We start from the raw sequence: 27,438 nt of genomic DNA, 5'->3' as shown, positions 1-27,438 counted from the left end.
GGCCCCCAGCTCAAAAAGGTTGCCTACCTCTGGTTTAACAAATAAATCAGGATCATGAACAGCAACATTGCTAATTTATACCAATAGAGGCCAACCTGGCTGGAAACAAGATTGTAATATTCTATTCCTCGTCTTGAAAAGGATTTGTATTTTAAAGCAAAGGGTCTCAAATTTGAGGTCTTGGGACTGAATTCCCAGATCAACTATGTAAACAGCATAAACCAAGTGGATTAGTGAATTAGAAAATGGTCAAGAGGGGGAGACTGGAAAAAAAATGAACTTTTCGGAGGATCAGAATCGCTTTTGCAGCAAACAGAACAAAGCGTTTTGTGGTACCTCAATTTGTGATGGGATACGCTTTCACAGAAGTGGACTGTAGCTTTAAAAAGCTCATGAGATCATAGGTGGTGGTACAGAACCCTTATTGTCATCTTCTCATTCATCCCCCACTCTTCAACTTCAAACTCATTGAAGGAAATTGGAAAGCAAGAAAGCCACAGTGCCATTTAGGAAAAAATGGATTTAATTTGTCAGATAGCTCTGGGCTAAAAAAGCCACGTCCTAGGAGGACACGCTTCCTTCCCCCACCCCCACTTAAATAACACTTAGATTAAACACAGTCTCTTTCACTCTCGCTCTCTCATACACTTCTCCTTTTCTTCCTACCATTCACTCACAACCCTTATTGAAAAAAACAAAAAACAGAGAAAGATCATATCATACATCATTATCTGTATAAAGACTGTCTCACCCAAATGTTATGTGCACATACATACATACAGCAAAATCTAGAACTTCATTCTCAGCAAGGGTGGGCAGAAATCATAATTCAATGCAAGTCTTTATGACCTGCCATGGAGAGCATAAATTGGCCCTTCATATTCTGAGCACAAAGACACAGGGCAAACTCTACAGGTCGGAAATGGTCCTTCCCTCCCGTTGTAAATAGAGCCTGCTCAGATAGAGAGTTTAAGAGAAAAGGATGGCTCATCGGCCAAAGGCACTGAAGACACCAATCTCAGGGGCCTTGAGAGGACCATTGAAAAGGCATTGCTTGGAATATGCAGTGCTTCCTCACTATTGTTATTCAAACTTTTTTCAGCTTGGGCCCTGCAACAGGAAAAAAACATACTCTGGGGAGAAACAACACCTCTTTCCTCTCCAAAGCAAGAAGGATAAACGGTAGCACACTAGGATGCATATGCAGGATGCATAAAGACCATGCTCAGGACATAGCCCAGCAACTAGCACATAGAAGTGTGTGGGAAAATGTGATATCAGGGTGCTGCTAATGATAAAGAATCTGACTGACAGATTTACTGTGGCAGATATTATGTGGGCCAGAGCCCCTTCATCAGATACAAAAAGTGCCACCCTCAGTTGGCAGATGCATACATGGGTACAAGGCAGAGACTGGGGGACAGGATTGTTTTTGTTATTACCAAGTGTGTTCAGAACTAGACAGTCCAGCAATGGATGACTGCATGTCACTTTACTATTCACAGCTCAAAAGATAGCAGATCCATTCAAAAGCAGAAAAGACTCAGAGTGGGTGTGACCTATTTCCAATGGGTAAGGAATAGACAAAGGCCACTAAACAGAGCTAGTAGCTTTCTGCACTGAGCTGACCATACTCAGTTGCTCTGGAGCCAAATTTTGAGAGAATCACATCTGCCAAAGAATCCCAATTCAGCCGCTTCACCTTTCAAAAGCGAAGCAATGATAACATGGTGCACAGTTCTGCAATACACCTCATCTCTTGCCCTGTCAGGGCCTCTGGCTTCATTCTACCTGTAATGAGATTACTCCCTCTCTTTCTCTTTACTCTCTCAACTTACATGCAGAGTTTAGGAGAATTACCTTTTGGAGTATAACTCCCAAAATACACACACACCTAGTTCACTGGCCAGAGGATTCTGGGAGCTGTAATCCAAAATGGAACGTTTCCTACATGCATAACCTGATGCTAATACTTCATGCACCTGACAAAGTAAATGTGACAGACAGAGGGGGGTGGGGACTGAGAAGGCTTCCTGTTGACCAGAAGCAGCTGTTCACCAAATAGCAAATATCATAGATCTCCCACAATTGCTAAACTGCATGGGAATTAGGGAATACCATTTGAATATTCAGAGTACTATACATAATCTATTACTCCGTGCTTTACTCATCAGTTGTTGCCTCTTGGACGTTAATGGACAATATCAGATCAGACACCAGTAAATTGAAAATATAGAGCTGCATCTACACTACAGGAATAATGCAATTTGACACCACTTTAACTGGCATAGCTCAATGCTATGTAATTCTGGAATTTGTAGTTTTGTGAGATATGTAGCTTTTCCTGTTGGAGAGTTCTGGTACCATAACAAACAACAAATCCCAGAATTCCATACGATGGAGCTATGACAGTTAAAGCAATGTCAAACTGCATTAATTATGCAGTGTGACTGCAGCCTAAGACCTCTTAGATGTTACCCAGAAAGTCAGTTCAAGCCACCCACACATCATCTTCTTCCAATAAGATTCAGAGTAATTATGAAGTCCAAGCATAAAAAGTCTGTATTGCTGCCTTAATTTGTGTTGTAGGATAAGCAGAGAAGACAAACAAAGAATCTGGGAGCAACATGTTATTGTGAAACTCCAGGGCTTGGTCCAAAGGCAGGAAGAAGACTATAGGAGAGCTGACCACAACTTAAGACTAGAGTCCCAGAAGTCTTTCTCCAAATGATAAGTCTCTTTTTCTGCAAGACCAGCATCCTTGTGGAACTCCATGTAACTTTCAGCTGTGAAAAACTTCTTTGTGAGATCTGGCAACAAGGTGGAAAGGAAGGTACTCCAAATTATCCACTGTGGTTGGCTGTAACTTGTGCAAGATCATTACTTTACCAGAAAAGGCCTAATTTTGCAGCACAGGTGGGGGGAAGGAAGATTGTAGGAGAAGGTGAAAAGCAAGAGAGTCACCATGGTCGTTCAAAGGGTGTGGGGTTAAAAGAGGGGGCTCTAATGAACTGATTGGCTGTACTGGAGAGAGGGCACTAAAGAGAGCTTGATTGAAGCTTCCAAGAAGAGTAGAAGTCTCACCATCAAGTATATACCAATAATCCCCCTCAATGGTGCATGTCAATGGAGTGATCCAAATTTTCTATAGCAGAAGTCAAGCAGAGCACTTGGGTTACACATAAGAAAAGGAAGTCAAGCAAAGCACTTGGGTTAAGCATTATCTCAGCTTCCATGATGTCATCCCAAAGGCAAACTGAAACCGTGATGCTCTTTCACAAAGGCAGATTTTGCAATCCATCCTTGAAGAACTGGACCTGCTGACATCAAGGCTGAAGTTTCTACCATCTGCTCTTGCTGTATGGAGATGAAGCCTGAGGTAAAAGACAATATCAAGACATTTGGTTACTTACAGCGGGAAAGTTCTTTGCAGATCAACAAAGTAAAAGCAAGTGAGCATGAGAGCTTGTGAGATAGAGACGTTCTGTAGATCAGTTCCCTGTCTGCAGAGTGGATTTGAGCTCAGTAGGGCAGGAATGGACTGCACTAGTAGGCTGGGATCTGACTAACATTAGATCTCCAAGGGATTCTGTCTTCCAGCAGTTTAAAAATTGCTAGTAAACTTGTGCATTAAAAAAATTCTCTACCATGGTTCAATCTGTACTAATCACTTGCCTCTCAGCCTTGGTGTTGCCCACTGGTAAAATGTGAATCTTTTTTGGTTATCTTTGACCAGGTATGGTTCTGACATATAGTTTTACAGTTTGGTATTAAGAATCTCTGATCTGCAGTAATTCAGATGCAGGCTTATATCTGCAGGGGTATATGTACTAACCCCAGCTCCACCCACCACATGTTAGCATTTTGCATCTGGCTCCATTCCCCAGCCACCACGCATTCATCTCTAGCTGCTGGACCTGTGTTCTCATAAAAAGAGCCCTAAACCTGAAATCTTCCCACCATTGTAGCTGGGTACTAATACAGGTCAAGTCTCCCTTATCCAAAACACTTGAGACCAGAAGTGTTTTGGATTTTTGAATATTTGCATATACATAATGAGATATCTTGAAGATGAGACCCAAACTTAAACATGAAATTTGTTTATGTTTCATATACACCTTATAAACATAGCCTGAAGATACAGTAATTTTATACATAATATTTTAATCATTTCGTGCATGAAACAAAGTTTGCGTACAATAAACCATCAGAAAGCAACGGTGTCACTGTCTCAGCCACCCATGTGGCCAATTTTAGATTTCAGAGTATTTTGGATTTCAGAATTCCAAAAGGGATACTCAGTGTGTATGAACCATCACCATTCTATAATTCTATGATCATCAATAGGACCCGGAACAATGGCTGCAAGCTATAGGAAAAGAGATTCCACCTAAACATTTCCTGACAGTGAGAGCTGTTCACAGTGGAGCAAACTCCATCAGAGTGTGGCAGACCCAGGGTCCTTTGACTGTGAGTTCTTGCATGGCAGAAGGTTGGACTGGATGGCCCTTGTGATGTCTTCCAACTCTATGATTCTATGATCATATAGGTCTCATCAACAGTCATGTCTGTATTTGTTGACAGCTGGTCAAACCCACCTCCTGCTTATTTTGTAGTCTTGTAGAACTTAATTTATTCTTGCCAGTATTTTGTAGAAGTTGTCTCCTAGACTGTACCCTGCTTTTTCTAATTGTAGTCAGACAGAAACCATTAAGAAGTTTCTACACCCATTGTTGATATTGTGTGCCTTTAAGTCCTATCTGACTTATGACAACCTTAAGCAAACCTATCACAGAGCTTTCTTGGCAAGATTTGTTCACAGGGTATTTGCCACTGCCTTCCTCTGAAGCCGAGAGAGTGATTTGTCCAAGGTCACCCAGAGGTTTTCCATAGCTGAGTGGGGATTTGAACCTTGGTCTCCAGAATCATAGTCCAATGCTCAAACCACTACATCAAGTTACCTCAGTGAATTCCAGAGTGTGCAAGTATAACTAGATGGAAGATCTTCAGGTCTGTAGAGGACCCTATTGTGATGTTTACATATGTACAGTCTGCCCTTCCCTTACACGGGGGCAAAGGAAAAAATGCAGATGCTCAAGCCCCATTCAAATGAATGGGGCTTGTGCCCGCGGAGGTGGGTGGCGGCACACAGGGCACATGCTGTGGGAGCACACACCATTGTTTCCTTCCAGCACGCGCCTCCCTCACTTCCATCGCGGCTTCCAGCGTATGCTGGAATGCGCGCTAAACACCGCCATGTATACCACAGGAGCACTGTATATATTTTATTCAGCCAAGCCTTTAAAACATAACATTTTTGAAGAACGCACTAGGAGGCGCTGCAATATATTAACAACTGTTTTAAAGAGCTCTTATCTTTTTCCAATTGCATGTTATTCTTTTATTGTGTGATTTGTTTTAATACTGTGATCAATTCTATTTTAATGTTCTTTTTTATATGTTTTTAATTCTAGTATTCTTTTAAACTGTGAGCCTCTTTAAGACCCTATTTGGGGGGAAAGGAAGATATAATTAAATGATGACAACGATGATGATAGGGGCAGGGAAGGAGCTGCGAGTTTGAGTAGCAGTAGTTGGGACTAGTCTGAGATGAAATGCAGTTGCCTAGCACTCTACACACCTGTCCACCCTTTCCATCCTTCTGGGCCATTGCTTGCTTATTCTGTGAAATGTAGGCCTCCTCAGCACGCAGTGTGGAATTGGCACTGCCCATCACTTGGCTGTTAGCTGTGGCACGAGGGAGGATGACATCGTATGGGCCCTCAGACTGGAAGCAAAACAACAGCAATGAAAAATGAGCTAAACAGTTAGAACTGAAAATATAGTCAGGAAAGGAGCCAAATGATTAGAGAGTTAAAAAAAACTAACAAACAAACAACTAGCCAATGTATATCTCAAATACAAGGGATTTTTTTTCAAAAGCCAAAATATTGATCAGTCAGGAAAAAAACTTATTTAAAAATTTTTCAGTGGACTGGGCCATATAACAAACTATGGAACTGTCTTCCCGTTTTTCATCCATCCTCTTTCCACGCCAAAATCATACCCAGGGAAACTAGTAGGATCAAGCCCAGTAAACCCTTCTCTTTTCAGGACATGTTCTAATAACAAAGGTAGTGGTTAACTTCAATCTGAATTGTCCAATCCCAAAAGGCAGGTGAGGGCTCCTCTAACTGATCACTTCTCCATGAAACAAGACAAAATTACATTAGAACACCTGTGAACAGGAAACTAGGTGTCAAAGAAAAGAGCGATATATCATGTACGTTTATCAGTGAACTCAGAACTCTAAGTCAGAGTTTCTCAACCTGTGGGTCATGACCCCTTTGGGGGTCGAACAACCCTTTCATAAGGGTCGCCTAAGACCATCAGAAAACACATATTTCCAAAGGTGTTAGGAACTGAGACAACTCTCTTCTATCTGAGAGGTCACCACAACATGAGGGACTGTATAAAAAAGTCATGGCATTAGGAAGGTTAAAAACCACTGCTCTAAGCAGTTTACAATCTGTAAACCAATTGCCCCAACAAGCTGGGTACTCATTTTGATGACCTATGAAAGGATGGAAGGCTGAGTGGACCTTGGATCCCTGCCTGGGATCGAACTCACAACCGTGTGGATGCAGTACTGGCATTTAACCACTGCAGCACCAGGGCTCCCTATGCATACTGTGCAAAGAGGGAGGTTTACCAAAATGAAAACTGGAGATGTATCCTGTACCTTTAGCAGTTGTATACTGGAGAGAATTTCAGCAGATGTTGCTTGTTATGAAGCCAGGTAACAAACAACAGATACAAAATTTCAGATACTGAAATTCTCTCTTCTACACTGAAAGTGGAGGAGCCCTCTCCTGTTTTCACTCCAGTAACTCTAGAGACAGTCTAGGGACCGGATTGGTTCCCAGACAGAAAGAAAGAAATCTACACTCAAAAGACCTGACATGAGACTGTAGATCTTCATCATCTGAATAATCATTGCCACTGTTGTGTCTTCCTGTATGGAAAGAACCTAGATTTAACCTTTCAGGCAAGCTTTCAATCCTCTGGCTAACAGAGAAGTTAGGGCCTCTACTAATGGATGGCTCAACGCCGCCCCTTTGAGGTCTGGATGGAGGCCGCGGCAACTAGACGTCGCAGCCTCCGGAAGCACCAAAAAGAACCCACTTCCCGGTAGGTTCTTTTTGCATCCCAGAAGGAGCGCCACAGGCATGATGATGCCGCTTCTGCAGAGCGCTGTTTGGGCACTGTGCCACCCATGTGTCATCAGGGCACGCCTGTGTGAAGAGGTGTGTGCCATAATGGCTCATGGGCGACAGAACAAGGTTTTGGAGCATGTGAACGCTCAGCCCTACCGCAGCCCTAACACACACGCAGGCCCCCATAAACTAACTGTCAAGCTTCTTAGTCTTCAGTTGGCTGGTACCCACTTCTCCATCTAACAAAGCAAATCACTTGTCAGAAAATTATTTAGAAAGCCAGGTTTTAGTCAAGTTGGATAAGAAAGGGCAGCAGCACCACACACTCACTTACAGGTCCTTTATGCATCAGAGCCATCTCTGTGGGTTGATACACGCTCGTCAGTAGTTGCCCGTTGTATCCACTGTATGGGGACACAGGCTTTTTGGCTGAAAAGAGAGAAAAGCCACAGTACAATGACATTTTAAAGCAAGTCCTTGGGCACATTTTGGAGACACTCTCGTCAGTAGTTGCCTGTTGTATCCAGTGTATGGGGACACAGGCTTTTTGGCTGAAAAGAGAGAAAAGCCACAGTACAATGACATTTTAAAGCAAGTCCTTGGGCACAGTTTGGAGACAAAGCTGGTATCTGAGATAGCACACATTAAGCTGCAGAATGAAAGAACTTCTGTCAAATGGCTTGTTACAGAGACAGAACAGTGGGTGTACAACTGTACAATGAAGCTACAACATGAAGTGAAAATCACATTTATTTCTTATCATGGCCTCTTGAAGCAGGTGTTCTCAAAGTGGCAACTGCTCAGGGAAAAATAAGCAAATAAGGCAAAAATTAATCTGAATGCAACCTTTTTGAACAAGATTGCCCAACCTGGCCATTGGATCCCTCTGGACAGAAAGCTCTCAAAAACTTCTTGTTGGTCTTGAGCATTGGTTGAGCCACACAACATTTCTTAAATCTGGCTCATCTCTGACAGCTGCCTACAGTTCAGCTCATACAGACAGTTGGGGCTGTGCAGACTGCAGCTGCCTCCATTTTCCCCAGATCGGGGCCGCAGCAACCACACGCCGTGGCCCCGACCTGGCCTTTCCATGGCATGATAACCGCACTGCAGTGGCTTTAAGGAGCTCCTTTGGTGCTGTGCCATGTAAACGCAGTGCCAGAGGAGTGCTGTGACACTGCACGCCATGTGGAGTGGTATGCGGCATCATGCTGCCATGGGGGCGAAGTTGAGGTATGCATCGTATGGACGCCATGCCCCAACTCGTGCATGATGTTTCCTTTTGTATAATAAAGCATTTAAATTGGACATTATTGTTTTAACTATCTCACCAACTATATCATTCCATTTGTCAATGCAAGATACAGCATAAGTAATGTAAATGCTTCAAATATTGTACTGTCTAGTGAACATCCAAGAACAAAATGTTTTTTTAAAGAAGGAAAGCAAACCTTTCACAGGTAGATATACTGATCACCACATGTGATAAAGGGATGAGGAATGGTGGGGATAGATGTGGCCCATAGAAATGCGAGGGACCCTAAGGTATACAAAAAAATCCTTCCCCATGAGCCCTTCCAAAAATGGTGAAGGCCAAAGTCTGGGCTTGTCTGCTTCAATCATGCTGCTGGCAAAGTTGGAAAGAGAAATCAATGTACCTGCAGGTGCAAGTCCACACAAATCCTTACAGGATTTGGACGTTGAGCTGATTTCCTTCAATGTGAGGCCTAAGGGCAGTCAGGTATGGGAAGGATGTTTTTAGATAGACTGAAATCTCAGACATGTCTCCCCCAATACTTCATGCCTCAGGGTACACTTCTCCCAAGCAAACACATCAGACTCAGAAAGCCTATTTAAAAGGTGAACTTTACAAATATAATACAATTTTAAAATAAAGGGGGGAAAGGGAAGAACATATGCAAGAAACATAAAACAATGAAAAGCTGTAATATTTAAAAAGATGTACATGAATACACCAAAGGAATGTGTGTGTACTCCTTCATGTTACATGTGCTGTTCAGTACATAATCATGCCTAGACAGATTTTTAAATTCATAGCAATGGTCCAAAACACACTGCAGAAATAATCCAGTCTGAGACTGCTTTAACTGCCCTGGCTCAATGGTAGGGAATTCTGTGAACGGTGGTTTTTTGAGGCATTCACCCTTCTCTGTCAGAGAGCTCTGGTGCCACAATAAATTTCAGTTCCCAGGAGTCCCTAGCCCAAAGCGTTCTCAAAGTGGATTATTTCTGCAGTGTTTTGAACCAGTATCTCCTGTTTGGACACTTGCAGGTCTGCCCCATGTATACTAACCCATTTCCTGATGCTTGAACAGCAGCCTGCCACTTTACACTTCAATATTTAACGTTCTCCTTTACACTGAAAAAAAGTGTCATTAAAAGCTTCACATGTTTTATTTTTGTTTGTTGTCTGCTGTTAAAGCATTAGGAGGAGAGATAATTGAAAAGCAAGCTAACATTAAATGACTGTATAAGAAACCATCATATATATGACCGGAATCCATTTCAGCTCTTTTTAAAAAATATATATACACATGAAGAAACTTTACTCTCTCATGGATAATTTTTATGACTGATTAAACTGTCAGATTTCCTCTCCATTATATATTACGCTTCATTTCATATGCCACTAGGAGACAGCAAGGACCTTCACCTCTGATCACAGATAGCTCTACAAAGGAGAAGTGATTGCTATATTTCTTTCATGCTGCTTCTTACTGCTGGAAGCAAAGCAGAAAGCACCAGCTAATCAATGTATTCAAGTGAAGCAGACATCAGGAGCCTGCTGGGGCCTTTATTTTTTAAGCCAGCCATAAAACAAAGCCTTGTTTGTGGGTAACTACAGACAAAGTAGGTTTTAATGAGCAAGCTGTGCTCAGAGACCTTCCTTAAATCAGAGAGTCCTCCAAGGTTTATGTAACTCAAGAGGCAATGCTTCCTGTCACAAAATTCTAGCCAGCCATCTAGTCACACTCATGTGTTTTTAGCCACTCAGGTTCCCACCAAAAAAAACTGTGAGTATATGGGTATATGAGAAATGGCAGCCATCTTAGTTAGTGTACTGTCATCTGCCTCAAACAAGGGGACTTTCACACTGGCAGTTTTTGCTTCTTTAACTGTGCTGTAATCCAATCTAGGCAACTCGGATGTATTTGTCACAGAAGGGTAACAAAAATAAAAATATTATTTTGGATTCCTGCAGCACTGTAATAGACAGGCCTACACGAATCCCCAGAAGATTAAGATTTAAAAAACAAAAAGGAACAAGTTGGAGATTCTGTACCTGCTCCCTGGAGTAAAAGTAGACTGTGAACTTCTGCTGGGAACCCTAAAAATTGACATGAGATTCCCTCTCTCTTTTAGGACAAGATGGTACAAGATGGTTATAATATGACTGAAGTACAGTGGACCCTTGTTATCTGCTGGAGTTTGGTTCCAAGATCCGCCGTGAATAACAAAATCTGTGTATGCTCATGTCCCATTAAATACAATGGCATATCAAAATGGTGTCTCTTATAGAAGATGGAAAAATCAAGGCTTGATACTTGAAATTTATACTTTTTTGGAATATTTTCCAGCCATGTATGCTTGAATCCGTGCATAAAAAATCCATGTATAAGGCGGGCCAACTGTATAAAAGTTGCAGTTAAGACATTAACAGAGCAGGGAACATAGCTTGCCATGTAAGGCTTAAACGTTCAATATAACATAAAGTTGTGATTGTAAAAGATGAAGTAATGAACTAAAGGTAGCACTGCATGCAAAAGCTTTTTATGATGATGCTCAATGCCATAAGAATATGAACAACATGATATTTGTTATAGTACTATGTAACAATCCCATTGAGCACACTGTTATTTCCTTCCTAGGAAGGACTGCAGTTATACCTCTTTCAAAATCATACTTTCATTCACGGCAGCTTTGAAATGAAGCTGCAGAACATTCTTACACTAGGATGGTATAAGGAATTGTGGCATACAAACTGATGGGTGAGATTTACACAGAGGAAAGAAAATCTGAAACTGCATTGTGAAACTATGCCAGAAAAAAAAGATCCCACAGTCATCTTTATTTCACATGACTAGATCCCCAAGTTACCAAGCTATAAATGTTGATCATTCTCTGTTCAAAACTCCAGATAATATAGTCAAACCACAAAAGGTGGTCTGCTCATACAGCCAAGTTTATGTCCACTTGTTCTGATACCTATCGAAAGGTCTTCTCAGGGATTTTAGTATTCACGTCTGAGAAACCATCCCTCTTGCCACTTCTTCTCTTTCTCTGTTCTAAACATACTTATACTTTTCTTAACCCTTTGGAATTTCCCTTCCAAAAATGCCTTGATTTTTCCAACTTGCTTTCTCCATAATACCTGAATGGAATATTTCCAATTTCTATTCAGTCGTAAGCAACAAGTGCTCCCCAGCGTTGTTTCTTAGATAGAGAAAGCAAGCTGCTTCATTTTGACATTTAAAGTGAACTGTGAAGGCTTGTGAATCTTGAAGCAAAGTACCGAGGCCTGTTTGATGAGGAAGCAGAGAATGTCTAATCAGGTCCCTATATCCTTATGTTCTGAACTTCTGCATCCAGTACTACAGCACTCATAGCATATTGTTCAAAAGCAAGGTTTCTTACATATTCTCATGGGCTATCATTTAACCTAGGGTACAGCCTGTACAAACTTACTAGAGACCAAGAGTGAACACAGAGGGACTTGCTTCTGAGTAAACGTGCATAGGGTTGAGTTGCCATTCTCCAGACTGTTTTTCATTTTCCTTTGCTTTAACAATATAAACGAGATTCCCATATTTGAGACTGTATGTTTTTCTGGACCTTTAAAAGCAGGCAGCCATGGGGGAATAAAAGAAAAGCTTCACACAAAGCATATACACCCAGCGTATTCACCTCTTCAAAGGCACAGGAGAGAAAATGTTAAAAGCTGGAAAACCAACCCATCTACAAGACTGTCTCTGCGGAGGCATGCCTACAAGTACATATTCCTCTTCTAGATAATATGGGAAACTCATAATAGGCCCGTTTTACAATGACATTTAAAGGCATAAGCATGTTAGTCTGGAAAATCAGTATGCAAAGGGATCTTGTAGCAATTTTGAGACTAAGAGGCTGTGCAGACCGCCCCTAAGGAGTGGCCAGCAACTGCCACTGGCTGTGCCAGATTGGTACCGCAACAACTGCATGCTGCAGCCCCAATCTGGCCTTTCCAAATAGCAGCTCCTTTTTGCGCCCTGGAAAGGGTGTGATAGCTGCGGTGCCGCAGCTTTAAGGTGCTCCTTTTGCACTGTGTCATGTGGACGCAGAGCCAGAGAAGCACTTTGATGCCATATGGAGTGGCGCATAGTGTCATGTCAGGGCATGCGTCATATGGATGCCACGCCATGACTCCACCCCCAGGCTAGCCTTATTGGCCAGTCTGCACAGCCCCTAACTGAAAGAAAGAAGCTGTAGCATGAGCTTTCATAGACTTCAATCTACTTCCTCAGATACATGCACCCAAGAAAGTATGCTCAAGTCAACTAAAGCTCATGCTACCAGTTTCTTTCTTCCATTTAGTCTCAAATGTGCTACAAGATCCCTTTGCACAATGACATTCATCGTGGGATTTATATGGAGTCTCTGGTCAACAGCAAACCGAGATAATATCAGTTGGCGAGTAAGCAGCACTGGGAATAGTGCAAGTAATGTCTCCTCCTTTCCCTAGGGAAAAACCTTCTTTTTCTATACAGGCCCACATACCATACTTCATTTGGGTCTCATTTCCACTACGAAAAAAATCGCAACAGGAATCGAAGTAAATGACTCCAGTTCCCATTTGAAATCGATCCTGATCCTTATCAGATCAATTTCAAAGGGGAAAACATGGGGCAAACACAAATACCTTGGCGTTTTCTGACACCACTTTCAAAATGTTGCTTTTTGGGATGAATTGATCTATTCTAAAATAAATTGATTCATCCCAGAGGAAACCATAGATGGATTTGCTTCCTCCACCAACCTTTTCCCCTCCTCCTCTTTCTCTCCTTCACTCCCTCCGCCGGCTGGCCTGCCTACCTGGCTGCTGGTGGCTTTGAGGGGCTTGGCGGTGGCGGTGGCAGAGACTTTCAAGGCTCTGTGCTGGCCCTCTCCTCCTCCTCGGGATCCCAGCCGGATCCTTCTCTGCTGCCCATCCTCCTTTCCCTACTCTGCCCTGGTAGGCCTACCTTAGAAGGAAGCCAGGGTGAAAGGAGAAAGCCAAGCCAGGAGGACGGGGGCCGGATCCTTCTCTGTTGCCCGCCACAGCTTGCCTCCGTCCTCCCTGTGGCAGTGGGTGGTAACGGCTGCAGCAGTCAGGCTCATTGGACATGCCTCCAGCGTGCCTCTGTCCTCCAGGAGACGAGCCCCGACAGCCGCCGCCTCTTCTGTCCTCCAGAGGGCTGCTCTGGAGGGCTGCTCCCGGGGCTGGCGGGCCCTCCGGCGGTGCTACTGCACTGCTGCCGCTTGCCTCATGCTGGCCGGCAGAGCAGCAGCACTGTCAGAAGGCCTGCCAGCCTTGGGAACAGTGGCGGCGGCACAGCAGCAGGCCAAGCAGGAATGAAGGGATAAAGGTAAGGAAGGAATAGGGATAGGTGGAAGGAAGCCCCGCCAGCACTGGGAAGCGGTGGTGGCTTTCCCCAGCAATGGGGAACCCAGGAGGAGGAGGAGGAAGGTGCGAGAAATTTTTTGAGGGGGGAATAGAATTGATCACAAAAGCACTCTATTGCAAAAGCCTTCCCTGGCACCTCCAGTGGGAACGACAAGTGTTCCCAGCTAAAAAAGCAGTTCTAAACAAGGTCCCTTTTCATAGTCTGAACGAGGGACCTTTTGGAATCGCTTTCCTTAGTGGAGCAGAGCAAGATTCCAATGCAGAGTTTTCCGCAAGTGGGAGTGGGCCCTTGGAAGGGCTACAGAGACAGTCACAGAAAGATTCTGCATGAGCTACAATGGCAGATGTATGAATGGATCAAATTCAGAGTCCATTAATCGTATGTAATTTGGTCATTTCTAAAATTTATAAACCACCGTTCTGAACCCTCCAACATTTTACAAATGAAAACTGGGAAATATGTGGCCAAGCATCATCAAAGTGTGGTCAACACACCAAAAGTTATTAATCAGAAAGAACAGACAAGTTAGGAGATGTCTCACCACATTGCTTCGGCTGAACCTACTGGGAAGGGCAAAATTCCACCTCGACTCTTCTCACCACTGCTCAGCTAATTAAGAGGAAACTATATTTACACTTTGAACTACATTTGCAGCAGTTAAAGTAAGCTGAGGACAGTGGGCAGAAGAGAGAAAAACTAGACTATTTAAAAGGCAGATGAAAAATTGGAATGAGAGGATTAATCGAGACTGTCCCTGCCAAGCCGGGACAGTTGGAGGATAGGTTCTTTATCCACAAAGAATGCCAGAGCAGTTCATTTTATTTTAATTGTATTGTTTTAGAAAGGATACTAACAAATATTGTGGTACCACACTCTAAGACGGAAGAGCTGGACTACAACTCACATACTGCCCAGCTATTGTTCCTGCTGTCTGGTGAGCAATACATCTAAGAGCTTCAGGATGGGAAGTGATGCTCTAGAAGTAATAATAAGCATCTCCATGCATCTGAGGATGTAGACCAAGGGGCTGTGTACCCTCTCGGGGCGGAGTTGAGGCATGGCATCCATATGATGCAGGCCCCAGCTCCGACCCAAACCAGTGTGATGCCACATGCCGCACCACATGGCATGCAGCATCAGAGCACTCCTATGGGGCTAGGTCCGCACGACGCAGTGCTGAAGAAGAGCCATAAAGGTGTGGTGCCACAAAAAGGAGTAGCTTTTGGCGGCTTTGTTTTGCACCTTGCAAAGGCCAGATCAGGGGTGCGGCATGCAGTTGCCGCAGCCCCAATGTAGTGTGGCTGAAGGCGGCTGCAGGCAGCTCCTTAGAGGCACCCTGTACAGCCTCCAAGTCTACAAAAGCTTATGCTACAACTTCTTTCACACAGTTAGTCTTAAAGGTGCTACCAGATCCTTTTTTCCATAGGAGTAAGTTAGAGTCGCCAGAGCCTGGGCCCAAGTTTTCTTGGGTCATCTCCCAGCAGAAGACACAGGTCCAGATTCTCCAGCTCAACTCTAGGCAAGAGAAAAGAACTAAATAGCGGATCAGCACATTTACACAGTTAGCTTCCTTTTCCCCTCCTTGTTGTTGTAACTCCAGGGCTCACCGCCTGCTCTGCTCTGCACTAGACTGCTCTGGCTAGAAGCAAGTAGGCTACATTACACATTCCTTATCCCTACTGCTTAAGTTAAATGAGAAGTAGCAATCCCCTCATGGCATCGTATTTTGGAAACAGCCCATTTGGCTAAGATTTCTATCTTCATTTCCAAAAAGGTAAATATGTTCTCTCTTTAATTTTGGAATTGCTCATTGAGGTCAGATTCAGAGACCTTGTTTCTGTGTCTTCCAGCAAAAGCAATTAGGTTGGTGGGCAAAAAGGACAGTGTCTTTTTAATGGTGGCCGCATGCTTTTGTAACTCAACTGAAATATATTTGGCTCCTATAATAATAATAATACATTTTATTTATAGACCGCTATTCCGCAATGATCATAGCGGTGTACAGTACAAAAATGCAATACAATACAATATAATACAATCTCTCTCCCTCAAGATGGTGGCTGAAGGGAGGGCTTCTTCCAGGCAGGGATGCTAGCCTGCCCTTCTCTCCCTCAAGATGGTGGCTGAAGGGAGGGCTTCTTCTTCCAGGAAGGCCTGGTGAGCCTAGCCTGGCCCTCCTCTATCCCTCAGATGGTGGCTGAAGGGGAGGCTCTCTTCTTCGTCCAGGCAGGCCTGTGGCTGCTAGCCTGCCTCTCTCTCCCTCAAGATGGTGGCTGAAGGGGAGGGCTCGTCTTCCAGCAGGCCTGGTGGCGCTAGCCTGCCTCTCTCTCCCTCAAGATGTGGCTGATGGGGAGGGCTCGTCTTCTTCTTCAGGCAGGCCTGGTGGCGCTAGCCTGCCTCTTCTCCCTCAAGATGGTGGCTGAAGGGGAGGGCTCGTCTTCTCTTCCAGGGCAGGCCTGGTGGCGCGAGCCTGCCTCTCTCTCCCTCAATGTGGCTGAAGGGGAGGGCTCGTCTTCTTTCCACAGGCCTGGTGGCGCTAGCTTCCTCTCTCTCCCTCAAGATGGTGGACTGAAGGGAGGGCTTTCTTCCAGGCAGGCCCTGTGGGCAGCTAGCCTGCCTCTCTCTCCCTCAAGATGTGTGCTGAAGGGGAGGGCTTCGTCCAGGCAGGCCTGGTGGGCTAGCTGCCTCTCTCTCCCCAAGATGGTGGCTGAAGGGAGGGCTTCTTCCAGGCAGGCCTGGTGCGTAGCCTGCCTCTCTCCCCTCAAGATGGTGGCGGAAGGGGAGGGCTCGTCTTCTTCTTCAGGCAGGCCTGGTGGCGCTAGCATGCTTCTCTCTCCCTCAGAGTGGTGAAGGGGAGGGCTCGTCTTCTTCTTCCAGGCGGCCTGGTGGCGCTAGCCTGCCTCTCTCTCCCTCAAGATGGTGGCTGAAGGGGAGGGCTCGTCTTCTTCTCCAGGCAGGCCTGGTGGCCTAGCCTGCCTCTCCTCCCTCAAGATGGTGTGCGTGAAGGGGAGGCTCTTCTTCTCCTACCAGGCAGGCCTGGTGGAGTTAGCCTGCCTCTCTCTCGCCTCAAGATGGGGTGAAGGGGAGGGCCGTCTTTCTTCTTCCAGGCAGGCCTGGTGGGAGCTAGCCTGCTCTCTCTCCCTCAAGAGGTGGTGAAGGGAGGGCTCGTCTTCTTCCAGGCAGGCCTGGTGGCGACTAGCCTGCCTCTCTCTCCCTCAAGATGGGGAGGAAGGGGAGGCCGTCTTCTTCTTCCAGGCAGGCCTGGTGGAGCTAGCCTGTCTCTCTCTCCCTCAAGGATGGGGCTGAAGGGGAGGGCTCGTCTTCTTCCGGGCAGGCCTGGTGTGCTAGCCTCCCTCTCTCCCTCAAGATGGGGCTGAAGGGGAGGGCTTCTTCCAGGCAGCCTGGTGGTCTAGCCTGCCCCTCTCCCTCAAGATGGTGGCTGAAGGGAGGGCTCGTCTTCTTCTTCCAGGCAGGCCTGGTGGCGCTAGCCTGCCTCTCTCTCCCTCAAGATGGTGGCTGAAGGGGAGGGCTTCTTCCAGGCAGCCTGGTGGCGCTAGCCTGCCCTCTCTCCCTCAAGATGGGGCTGAAGGGGAGGGCTCGTCTTCTTCTTCCAGGCAGGCCTGGTGGCAGAGCCTGCCCTCTCTCCCCCAGAGTGGCTGAAGGGGGAGGGCTCGTCTTCTCTTCAGGCGGCCTGGTGGCGTAGCCTGCTCTCCCCCTCAAGATGGAGGCTGAAGGGGGGGCTCGTCTTCTTCTTCCAGGCAGGCCTGGTGGCAGCTAGCCTGCCTCTCTCTCCCTCAAGATGGTGGCTGAAGGGAGGGCTTCGTCCAGGCAGGCCTGGTGGAGCTAGCCTGCCTCTCTCTCCTACAGATGGTGCTAGGGGAGGGCTCGTCTCTTCTTCCAGGCAGGCCTGGTGGCGCAGCCTGCCTCTCTCTCCCTCAAGATGGAGGCTGAAGGGGGAGGGCTCGTCTCTTCCAGGCAGGCCTGTGGCACTACCCTCTCTCTCCCCAAGATGGTGGCTGAAGGGGGCTCGTCTTCTTCTTCCAGGCAGGCCTGGTGGAGCTAGCCTGCCTCTCTCCCCCAAATGGTGGCGAAGGGGAGGGCTCGTCTTCTTCTTCCAGGCGGCTGGTGGCGCTAGCCTGCCTCTCTCTCCCTCAAGATGGTGGCTGAAGGGGAGGGCTTTCTTCCAGCCAGGCCTGGTGGCGCTAGCCTGCCCTCTCTCCCCAAGATGGGGAGAAGGGGAGGGCTCGTCTTCTTCTTCCAGGCAGGCCTGGTGGAAGCTATCCTGCCTCTCTCTCTCCCTCAAGATGGTGGCTGAAGGGGAGGGCTCGTCTTCTTCTTCCAGGCAGGCCTGGTGGCGCTAGCCTGCCTCTCTCTCCCTCAAGATGGAGGCTGAAGGGGAGGGCTTGTCTTCTTTTTCCAGGCAGGCCTGGTGGAGCTAGCCTGTCTCTCTCTCCCTCAAGATGGAGGCTGAAGGGATCAATTCAGGCCTTCAAGCAGACTCTAAAGTTGCATCTGTTTTGCTTTTTCTTAGTCACATATTGGTTACTGCAATTTTATGCTGGTTTTACATTGGCTGGATATATTTTTAATGTATCATTAACCTCAGTTTGTAACCTGAGTTGTTAATGTTATTGCTAAGTGTAATCACTAATTCTTTAATTACTGTCAGATTTTGTAGAGGTTTATGATCTGATATATTTATATAGACTTTTTTGGTTGGCTATTTTTTAAAATTACATTACTGTGCCAGCCAAGAACTCAAGATCTCTAGGTAGTTCATAAAATAGGAGCTAAAGATGTATTGTGATGTGAGATAGATATTGGAAGTTGCCACGAGAAAGCAGAGCCCTGAAATGTGGCCCAGTTAAATAAATAGGGTTTCAGCCCATTTCTATACATGTTTCCTCATAAGAAGGTTCGACTGAATTCAGTGCAACTTACTTCCATGTAAGTGTGCATACGACTGTAGTCATATGTCTTTATACTGTATTTCCATTCTGTGTACAGACTTTGAGTCAGACACCTTCTCTGCAAAAAATTTACAACACTTGAATTCCAGGCCATTCAGCAGCTCAGATTTAGCAAAGCCGATCCAAATTTGCCAAGCAGCCAAGTTTCTACAAAGAGCTTTGCTTTGATGTCACATTTCCAATTCTGAGTAAGGCTAATTAAATGAAGGTGAAACTGATCAGAACAGAGCCAAAGTCGGAAAATTCAGTTTCAAAGGACAAATTTGTCTCATTATTCAGAGCAAAACACACAGCAGGTCTCTCTATGTCTAATATTAGACAGGTTTTTTCACTGCAAGGATGCCACAACAATATGAGATAGTGCCATTCATGTGCATACTACAGTACAGTATGTCTTCCCCCCTCTCATGACTTGGGGCTGCTTTTCTTACTAGTTTATTGAACCAGGGAACAGTGACGCAAGCAGGTAACAGGATTCAGCATTAGTGTATACCAGTGTTTCTCAAATGGTGGGGCAGGAACTGCAGGAGGACATGAGAGTTATTGGGGGAGATGAGATTTGGAGGCCCTGATCCTCCCCCCCCCCCCACCTTCCTGCTCTTCCCAAAAATTTTCTGTCCTGGAGGAGAAGAGAAAGGTGAGAAAGATGTTTGGAGTAGTCACTTCTGCCTGAGGGAGGATGGGGAGAGCAGGAAGCTCACTGGATTGTGGCCTCTTGGGGGGAAGGCATCCTGAGCCACCACTTCTTCTCTTCTTCTCCCACCCATCCCATCACTGTCCCAGTTCTCAGGATGAGATGCTACAGCCTTCACACATTCACACATTCTTTCAAAGACTCTCAGTATCTCTCTCGGGGTGTGAATGACTTTCTGTCACACACTAATTCTCATACACATTCAGTAATGCACTTTTTTCTGACTCTCCCTCAGATGTTCATTCACACATAGTCTCCCATACAAATTCTCTCTCTCTCTCTCTCTCATGCACACGCGCGCACACACACGCACACAGTCACACTCTTCATCTCTTTTTAACATATATATATATATATATACACATACATATGTATATACACAAGAGCATGAATGTTTTTGTGTGACTGTGTGAGAGAAAGTAAATTAATATGTGTGTGAGTGAAAGAAAGAATGAAAGAGCATGACTGAGAGTGTGTACATACATGTAAGCAGTGGCTTATGTGAGTGTGGCTATGTGAGAATCATATGTAAAATCAACATGTGTTGTAAAGTACTAAATTTATTTATTTATTTTTAATTCTAATACGGATGGTGTTGTTTACTCATCCAAAGTTAAAATGAATATACATGAATGTACAAATGAAAATATGCACCCTAAACAAACAAACTATTTTTAGTCATATACTATGTCAAAGGGGGAGGGACAATGTCTGCATGTAGATGTAAAGGGGGTCATAAGGGTATAACGTCTGAGAACCACTGGTCTATACCATAGTGTAGACAGTTGTTCCTGATTATTCCCAACTGCCTGAGCCGTTTCTAGGATTTCTGGTTACTTGTGGACTCTACAACACAATGCCAACCGTTTTTTAAACTGTTCATACACAAGATGGAAAAAGATTATGATCCCCCCCTCCATATGCAAAGCACAACTTAAAAAGCCACCCCCATTCCCAATAGCATTGCTTCATATATAACAGTTTACCTGTAACACACACATGCATGAACCCCCATGAACAGCAGCCCCTCTAGACCTAACAGCCAAAGCCTACCTGAAGAAGGTTCATCCATTGAGAAGGCCTTGTTTTCCACGAACATGCTCTGAGACTTTTGTTCCTTGAGAATCGTTTCATACCCCACTCCCCGGGTGGGGTAGACATCATCCTCATAGGCCTGCTCTGGCCCAGGCCTGATCACTTGAGAAATCTCAGGGATGATATAAAAGAAAACAAAAACACAGGCATTGGAAACAAGAGCAATCGCCAGTGTGGGGTCATCCCAAGCTGTGCCCCCTTCCTGTAGGTTGCCATAAACATACATAACAATCCACACTATCCAAATGGCCATGGAGAGTGAGGTGGTAAGGAGAATGAAAATTGCATGTTTCCTCCAGTGCTTGTAGCGGCCACACAAGACAGGCCAAGCAGCAACAAAGGCGGCAACTTGCAAGACCATAACGTAGATGAGAGCCATGACAAAGTCTTCATTGCTCACATTGCAGGGGTCCTTAGACTCATTGTCGCTCCTCACTACAGTGATAATGAGCCACTCAGCATTGATTATGACTTCCACCAAGACTAGGAGTAAAGCCATGCCAAAGGCAATCCATCCCCGTGGAGCATGATTTCGTCGGGAAAGGAAATTGAGGCTGACGGTATGGGCCACCAGACAAGAGAAGCATATGGCAAAAAGGACACCAAAAAGGAAGCGGCGTGAGGTGCATGTGGAAAAATCTTGCTTGACGACAAAGGCAAAGGTCAGACAGAAGAGCCCAAAGGTGCCAAACAGAAAGAAGGCTTGAGTCCCTATCAAGCTTTTCTTCCGGTAGTCTTGGACAAAAGGCAGGCTGGCCACTAGGACAACGGTGAGGACAAAGCTGGTCACAACGCCAAAACTGGCCACTGCCTCCAACACAATGCCCCAAGCTATTGAGAGGTCACAGAGATTGTAGTAGATGGATTTCAAGTCCTTTCCACACCCTGGTGGTGGTGGTGGAGTCACCTGAGCCAAGCACACTTTGACAGGAAGGGCTAGGAGCCAAAGGCATGGCATTATTGTCCTGGGGGCAGCCACCATTGTTGGAAGGATGGGGAGTGTTCCTTCGTGCTTTTGGAAAGTACTAAATAAAATCAGAAAAGAGGAAAAAATGTTAGGATCCATAAAGCCAGAAATGACAAAGGTATAACTGCATTGCCTTATAACTATCACTTAACAAAGAATAATGCCACTGCTTTTGTCGTGCAATCATTTAGTCATTTTTTATGATTATGTGGGCATGGCTTTATTAAATGATTGTCCCATAATCCAAACCCTGGGCTCATGCTGCTTCATGCTCTGTTGCAGAGGCTGAAGTGACAACAAGGGAAACAAGAACTAAATGCACTCTAAATGAACTACAGGCCAGCAGCCTGTAACATTCAGGGATATTTTAAAATGGCCATCAGTGCTTATTTTAGTTACTTTTGTAAAACAGGAAAGCATTCCTGTTACAAGAAAGCTGTATCTATAATGGTAACCAACCACAGAGTGGGGGTGGGGATTGGCTCTACAATTACCTTTTTTCAAAGGAACTAAAGAGGAACTTTCCATGCTTTGGTCTAGTGTGGAAGTGGCTGTGTGGCAGTTTCTTGCCATTCAAGAAAGCAGAGCTCAATAGGGTGAAGTATGGTGAGGAAGAATATCCTACTAATCAGGCTTTCCACCCCAACCGCACTCATGCTCTTAGGCATTTCCAAGATTGGCCATGGTTTCCCCAAGAGAGAATCTGTCACTACGCTGAGGTTGCTGGCTTTTGCCTGGCTGCCACTCAACACTTCTTGGTTCCCAGGCTCAGAGGATACCAGATGGCCTCCAAGGGAGGGGAACACTCTCACTCTCCCCCTCCATCTCTGTCTCACATGCCCTCCAAATCCGCTTTTTCTGAGGCCTGGATCAGGGGCTAGTCCCTGCTTCTAGGGATTGGGGTTTTAGACTTCAGCATGTGAGAGCTCATTTTTGTTTTCTGCTCCCACACACTTTATTTAGGAAGTCACCTCCCTCAACAAGCCATAAATGCAAGCTCTCACTCCTGAGCATGGATTGGATTACTTCTGCAAGTTTGGATTACCTTTGCAACTACTGGCACTGGGGTACTTCAACTCCAAAACTCTGCAGTCCTCACATACTCGGAATGCAGCACATTCTGTGTTGTTATATGCATGTTCTCCAGTCCCAAGGAAAAGGCCAAGAAGGCGGCCTCCGTGGAGTTCAAACATTTCCCAAAAGAGCTTACTTAGCTGCTTCCCTTAAAATATTTCAGTCTTGTTTCCTTACCATTTCATTTGTTCTCTGAACTCTGCAGTCTTAGACTTAATATTTAACATCCTATTCATAGCAACCTTTCTACATACTAGTATAAGAATCTCGAACAGAAAACGCTGTAATGTTAAAGGACCAAAATACATCAGTGCCAGAATGTGACAGCTTTTCAAAGGGATATTACAGAAGCTCTTTTCACCTGTTTTGGAAAAGAATGCCAAAGTTGGGAAAGTTACTTTTTTGGCTGGGGGGATTCAGGGAGTTGCAGTCTAAAAAGGTAATTTCCCCAAGCTTGACTACTGTCAGCCCTTTCCACAAAGTCACTGTACACCTTGTCTACTAGACTATTTCCAAGTCATATACAGCTGGGCTAGTTATTATGGTATGGCATATTAGACTACCTGCTTGGAAATTGTTTTGTATCCTCTCAAATCTAAAGAGTTCTGGCTGGTGGAATGTAAATGCATAAAGCTTTAGGGATGCTCAAGTGCTATCTTTTCAATAGAGATACAAGTCTAAATTGATCAGTTGCTCACTGTAGAAAGCTCACTAGTAGTTTCATTTATTTTTCACCTGGCTGGGTGTCAGCTCACATACCCCATTTCAGAACATATAGTCCAAGTAAAATTCTCCCCTGCACATATCAGCTGGATGGGGCATTTTCTTCATCCATGTGATTTTGCTCTCAATTATCTTACAGTTTAATAGAAAAATAACAAAACTCACAATTCATCTGTGAACACGGCAATTGCTTTTTTAAAAGTATTTGAAAACCAGGGGGGCACTGGCATCAGGCATATGTTGATTAAAACATTTGACTCTATAACACATTTCAGAGTTCTGGAGAAAATGGCCCTATTCCAAGAGATGAATATTATGTAGCTATGGGATTCACTCTTGGTTTATGTTAGCATAGGGTTGCCATAAGTCAGGACCTCCAAACCGAGACAAATGTAGGACAAATGTAGGGCCACATTTTCAAATGTAGGACATGTTTTTTTAAAAATGGAGGACACATGAAAAATTTGATAATTTTAAAAAATGTTAATATAAATGCATGTTTCTTCGGCTGCTCAAAATGGAGGACATTTTGGCATTATTCCTAGACAGATGGCAAAAATGTACTTCTCTTTCTGGCCAAATACCCCCCCCCGCCCAATTCTACAACTACATGTCCCACTACCAAACAGGCATAGGATTTGAAAGACCACAGGCCCCCCCCTTTTGCCACTGCAAACTACAAGTCCCACTCCCAAGCAGGCATAGGATTTGAAAGACCACAGGCTCCCCCTTTTGCCACTGCAAACTACATTTCCCACTCCCAAGCCTTCTTAGCAATTCCCCCCTTCCTCCTTTTCTTTGCCTCCTCCAACCCCCCCCAAAGCCCCTCACCCCCTCTTTTTCCCCAGGTATGTCTCAACTTTGGGGGGATTTATGGGTCAGATCCCTTGCAAAATCTTTTTTCTTTTGTAATGGGGGCAAAGCCTTGAGAAGCCCTGGACCCCTGAGAAGAAGACGAGGGGGGCTTAGAGAGAGGGGGCTAGAGGCAGGGTTGCCATAAGTCAGAAAGGAGTTGGGCACACAACAACAACAATAACAACAGCAACAGCAGAGGAGGAAGCGCGAGGAGGAGAAAAAAGGGGAAGGAGAAAGAAGAAAAGGAGGAGAAAGAAGAAGAATAGGAACAAAGAGAAAAAGAAGATGAGGAGAGGGAAGAAAGGGAGAAAAAGGAGAGGAGGAAGTGGAGGGGAAGAGGAGGAGAAGAAAAAATCGTAATAACAAAAAGAGGAGGAGTGGAAGAAAGAGAAAGAGAAAGAGGGGAAGAACTAAAAGCAGCTTGCCTGAGTGCAAAGCCCTCCCTGCTTGGAGTTGGAGCATGCCCAAATAAGGAAGCAGAGGGCTGGCTCCTTGAGGGCTGGCCAATAGGGGCAGGGCAGAGCAGCAGACCCCGCCCCCTGCTAGCTCCAGCTACTGCTGCTGCTCCAGACATGCTGCTCAGCACTGTATGAAAGGGAGGCAGCAGCCCTGGGAGCCCTGAGTCGGGCAGCCACCCGGGAATGGGGGGAGGGCGGGGCGGGACCGGGCACGCTCCCAGGAGGCGGGAAAGTCCTGCCCACTGCCGTGAAATGGCAAGCCTATGTTAGCACAAACAGGCATAGATTGACCCAGAGTTCTTCACTCTCAAAGGATCTAGTTTGACATTTGCTTTGTCCTTCCAAGAGATGAACACATCTCTTTTTATAGGAATGAGGGAAATGTAGCCCACAAGCCATATCTGGCCCCCAAGGCTATTTTTGAAGCCTACAAATACCCCAAGCACCCACATTTTTGCAGGATAGGGGTACAGTGGATGCCACAACCCTCAAAAATGCCTTGGTGTGTCAATGAAGCTCTCATAATATCCTCTCTAGGGGACAATTTTATCACCCTCCTAGTTGAAGAAAAGCTTTGAAGCTAGCTTGGAATATAAGGTAGTCTTACCCAACCTAGTGCCCGCAAAATATGTTGGATTCCAACACTCACAGGTGATTAAGGATGCTGGGAGATATAGTCCAACACCTCTGAAGGCTGCCAGGTTGGGGAAGACAGCTTTAGGGCTCTCCACAGAATTACCAGGAAGCACACTGACCACAAAAACATCTGTGTGCAATGGTCCTCAGCCCACATTGAGGTATACACATACACATTATCTGGTTTAGTGCATGCATTGGGAGGTGGCATGTTTCTAGCCCCTCCCAATCTTGTGCTGAAAGTTATAACCCTGCCTGTGACCATCATGTCTCTTAGATGGAGCTAAATTAATCCAAGTTTGGTCAATGTCCAAACTCAGAAACCACTTGGAAACCCACGTAATATTCCCTGGAGTTCTACAGTGCAAATAGAAATATACCAAATAAAAAATAGTTTGGTGAATTGCCCAGCTACTGCTGGCCCTTCTGTTCACACATTTAGCACTTTCTGCCCTCCTCACGTGTACCAATAAACAGAATTGCATCAGCATGAACCAACGCTGCCTCCAACCATAGAAACCCCAGTGGGAGCTATTACAGAGAAGAAGCGTTAGGGATTACTCATGTTAACATTACTGCTGACTCATTAGAAATGTACCCTAATGAAGTCTTTCAGACTATAGATGGTAAAACAGCTTAGCTTTCATCCTTTTCCCCTTAGTTCAACCCCAAGGCTGTTAGAAAAAGAAAGATTTGTTTAAGTTGGTTCTGAACTTCCAGGTCCTTATTTATACAGAGGTTCAAAACACAACTCAAGAAATAAATCAGCTTTAAATGGGGTAAGGGACATGTGAGCCACAGACTACATGTTGCCAACCTTGATTAGGCAGCAATCGGGTTGCCATAAATCAACAGTTGATTTGAATGCACACACACACACATGGAGAAATAAATTGTTGTTGCTGTGTGCCTTCAAGTCATTTCCAACTTATGGCAAGCCTATCATGGGGTTTTCTTGATCAGATTTGTTCAGACAAGATTTGCCGTGGTCTTGCCCTAAAGCTGAGAGTGTGTGACTCACCCAAGGTCACCCAGTGGGTTTCTTAGCTGAGCCAGGAACTAAAACTACTACGTCATGCTGACTCCTACAGAAATAAATACAGAGCTGATATATGCAGAACAGTCCCTTGCCCCAAAGAGGTTTTTTTTTTTTAAAGGGGGGGGGGGGGGGGGATAAAATAAAAGGACTTATGCAATCCACAATAATCTTTCAACTAACCCAAATCACCCACCCACAAAGAGAGCAACCTGTCCAGAACAGCTTTGAATCGGGTATTTGCTTATCCTTGCAGTGATTCTGGATATTTGTTTTGGTTTAATCCAGTACTTCTCAAATAGTGGGGCGGGCCCCCCGGGGGGGGCGCAAGGCTCCGTAAAGGGGGGCGCGAGGCTCAGGATACAGTGTTATGCAGAGGTGGACTTATAACAATTTTATAGACAAACGATACTATTTACAGTCGCGCGGGGGGGGCGTGAAATGTTTTCTTCTTCCTAGGGGGGGCATGACAGAAAATAATTGAGAAGCACTGGTTTAATCTAACCTGGCACAGTGTCTAGGGGTGCCAAGAGGTCATCCCTAAAGCACACACTTTGCATGCAGAAAAGCCCAGCTCCGATTCCAGGGATTTCCAGTGGGAAAGAAAGAATGAGAAACATCCTGTGCTTGAGATCCTTTGCCAGCCAGACATGACAGCACTGAGTTAGGTGACTAAAAGAGTCTGACTCAGTGCCATAGGCGGTTTCACACACCTATGTTTTTCAGGAGCTTTATGCAAATAACATGTGTCATGGAGGAGGATATCTTGTAGGAGGGACACTCATTGAAGGCACCAAAACCAGATGCCCATGAGAAACTCCCACACTGATATATACTTTATATACTCATGTATAACTCTAGAAATTTTAATCAAAAAAGTGACCTCAAAAATCTGAGTCAACTTATCCATGGGTCAATGTAAGTATTGTATTTCAACCCTTCTTTATATAAAAAGGAACCATCCCCTAGTGAAAAGCAAGAGAGTAATCTGTCCTGGAAACGCTGACTGCCCTCTGTTGTCTCATCAATCCAGCTTTTAATATGAACACAA

The 27,438-nt window shown here is 45.1% G+C and overlaps 1 protein-coding gene across 3 annotated transcripts in view; it reads right to left on the bottom strand.

Moving 5' to 3' along the window:
- Positions 1-505: 505 nt before the first annotated feature.
- GPRC5C (G protein-coupled receptor class C group 5 member C) overlaps positions 506-27,438 on the bottom strand; it is a 32,024-nt gene continuing 5,091 nt past the window's right edge. For all 3 annotated transcript variants that reach the window (XM_042448095.1, XM_042448094.1, XM_042448096.1), the window contains exons 2-5: positions 20,597-21,663; positions 7,552-7,646; positions 5,642-5,788; positions 506-3,374 (exon numbers count right to left, since the gene is read on the bottom strand). In XM_042448095.1, coding sequence (XP_042304029.1) covers positions 3,342-3,374; positions 5,642-5,788; positions 7,552-7,646; positions 20,597-21,620 — 1,299 coding nt within the window. In that variant the 5' untranslated portion in view covers positions 21,621-21,663 and the 3' untranslated portion in view covers positions 506-3,341. The remainder of the gene's footprint in view (positions 3,375-5,641; positions 5,789-7,551; positions 7,647-20,596; positions 21,664-27,438) is intronic.

The sequence above is a fragment of the Sceloporus undulatus genome, chromosome 2 (assembly GCF_019175285.1).
Source record: "Sceloporus undulatus isolate JIND9_A2432 ecotype Alabama chromosome 2, SceUnd_v1.1, whole genome shotgun sequence".
NCBI lineage: Eukaryota > Metazoa > Chordata > Lepidosauria > Squamata > Phrynosomatidae > Sceloporus > Sceloporus undulatus.
Note: the sequence above shows the minus strand (reverse complement) of the source record. Positions and strands in the feature narration are given on the sequence as shown.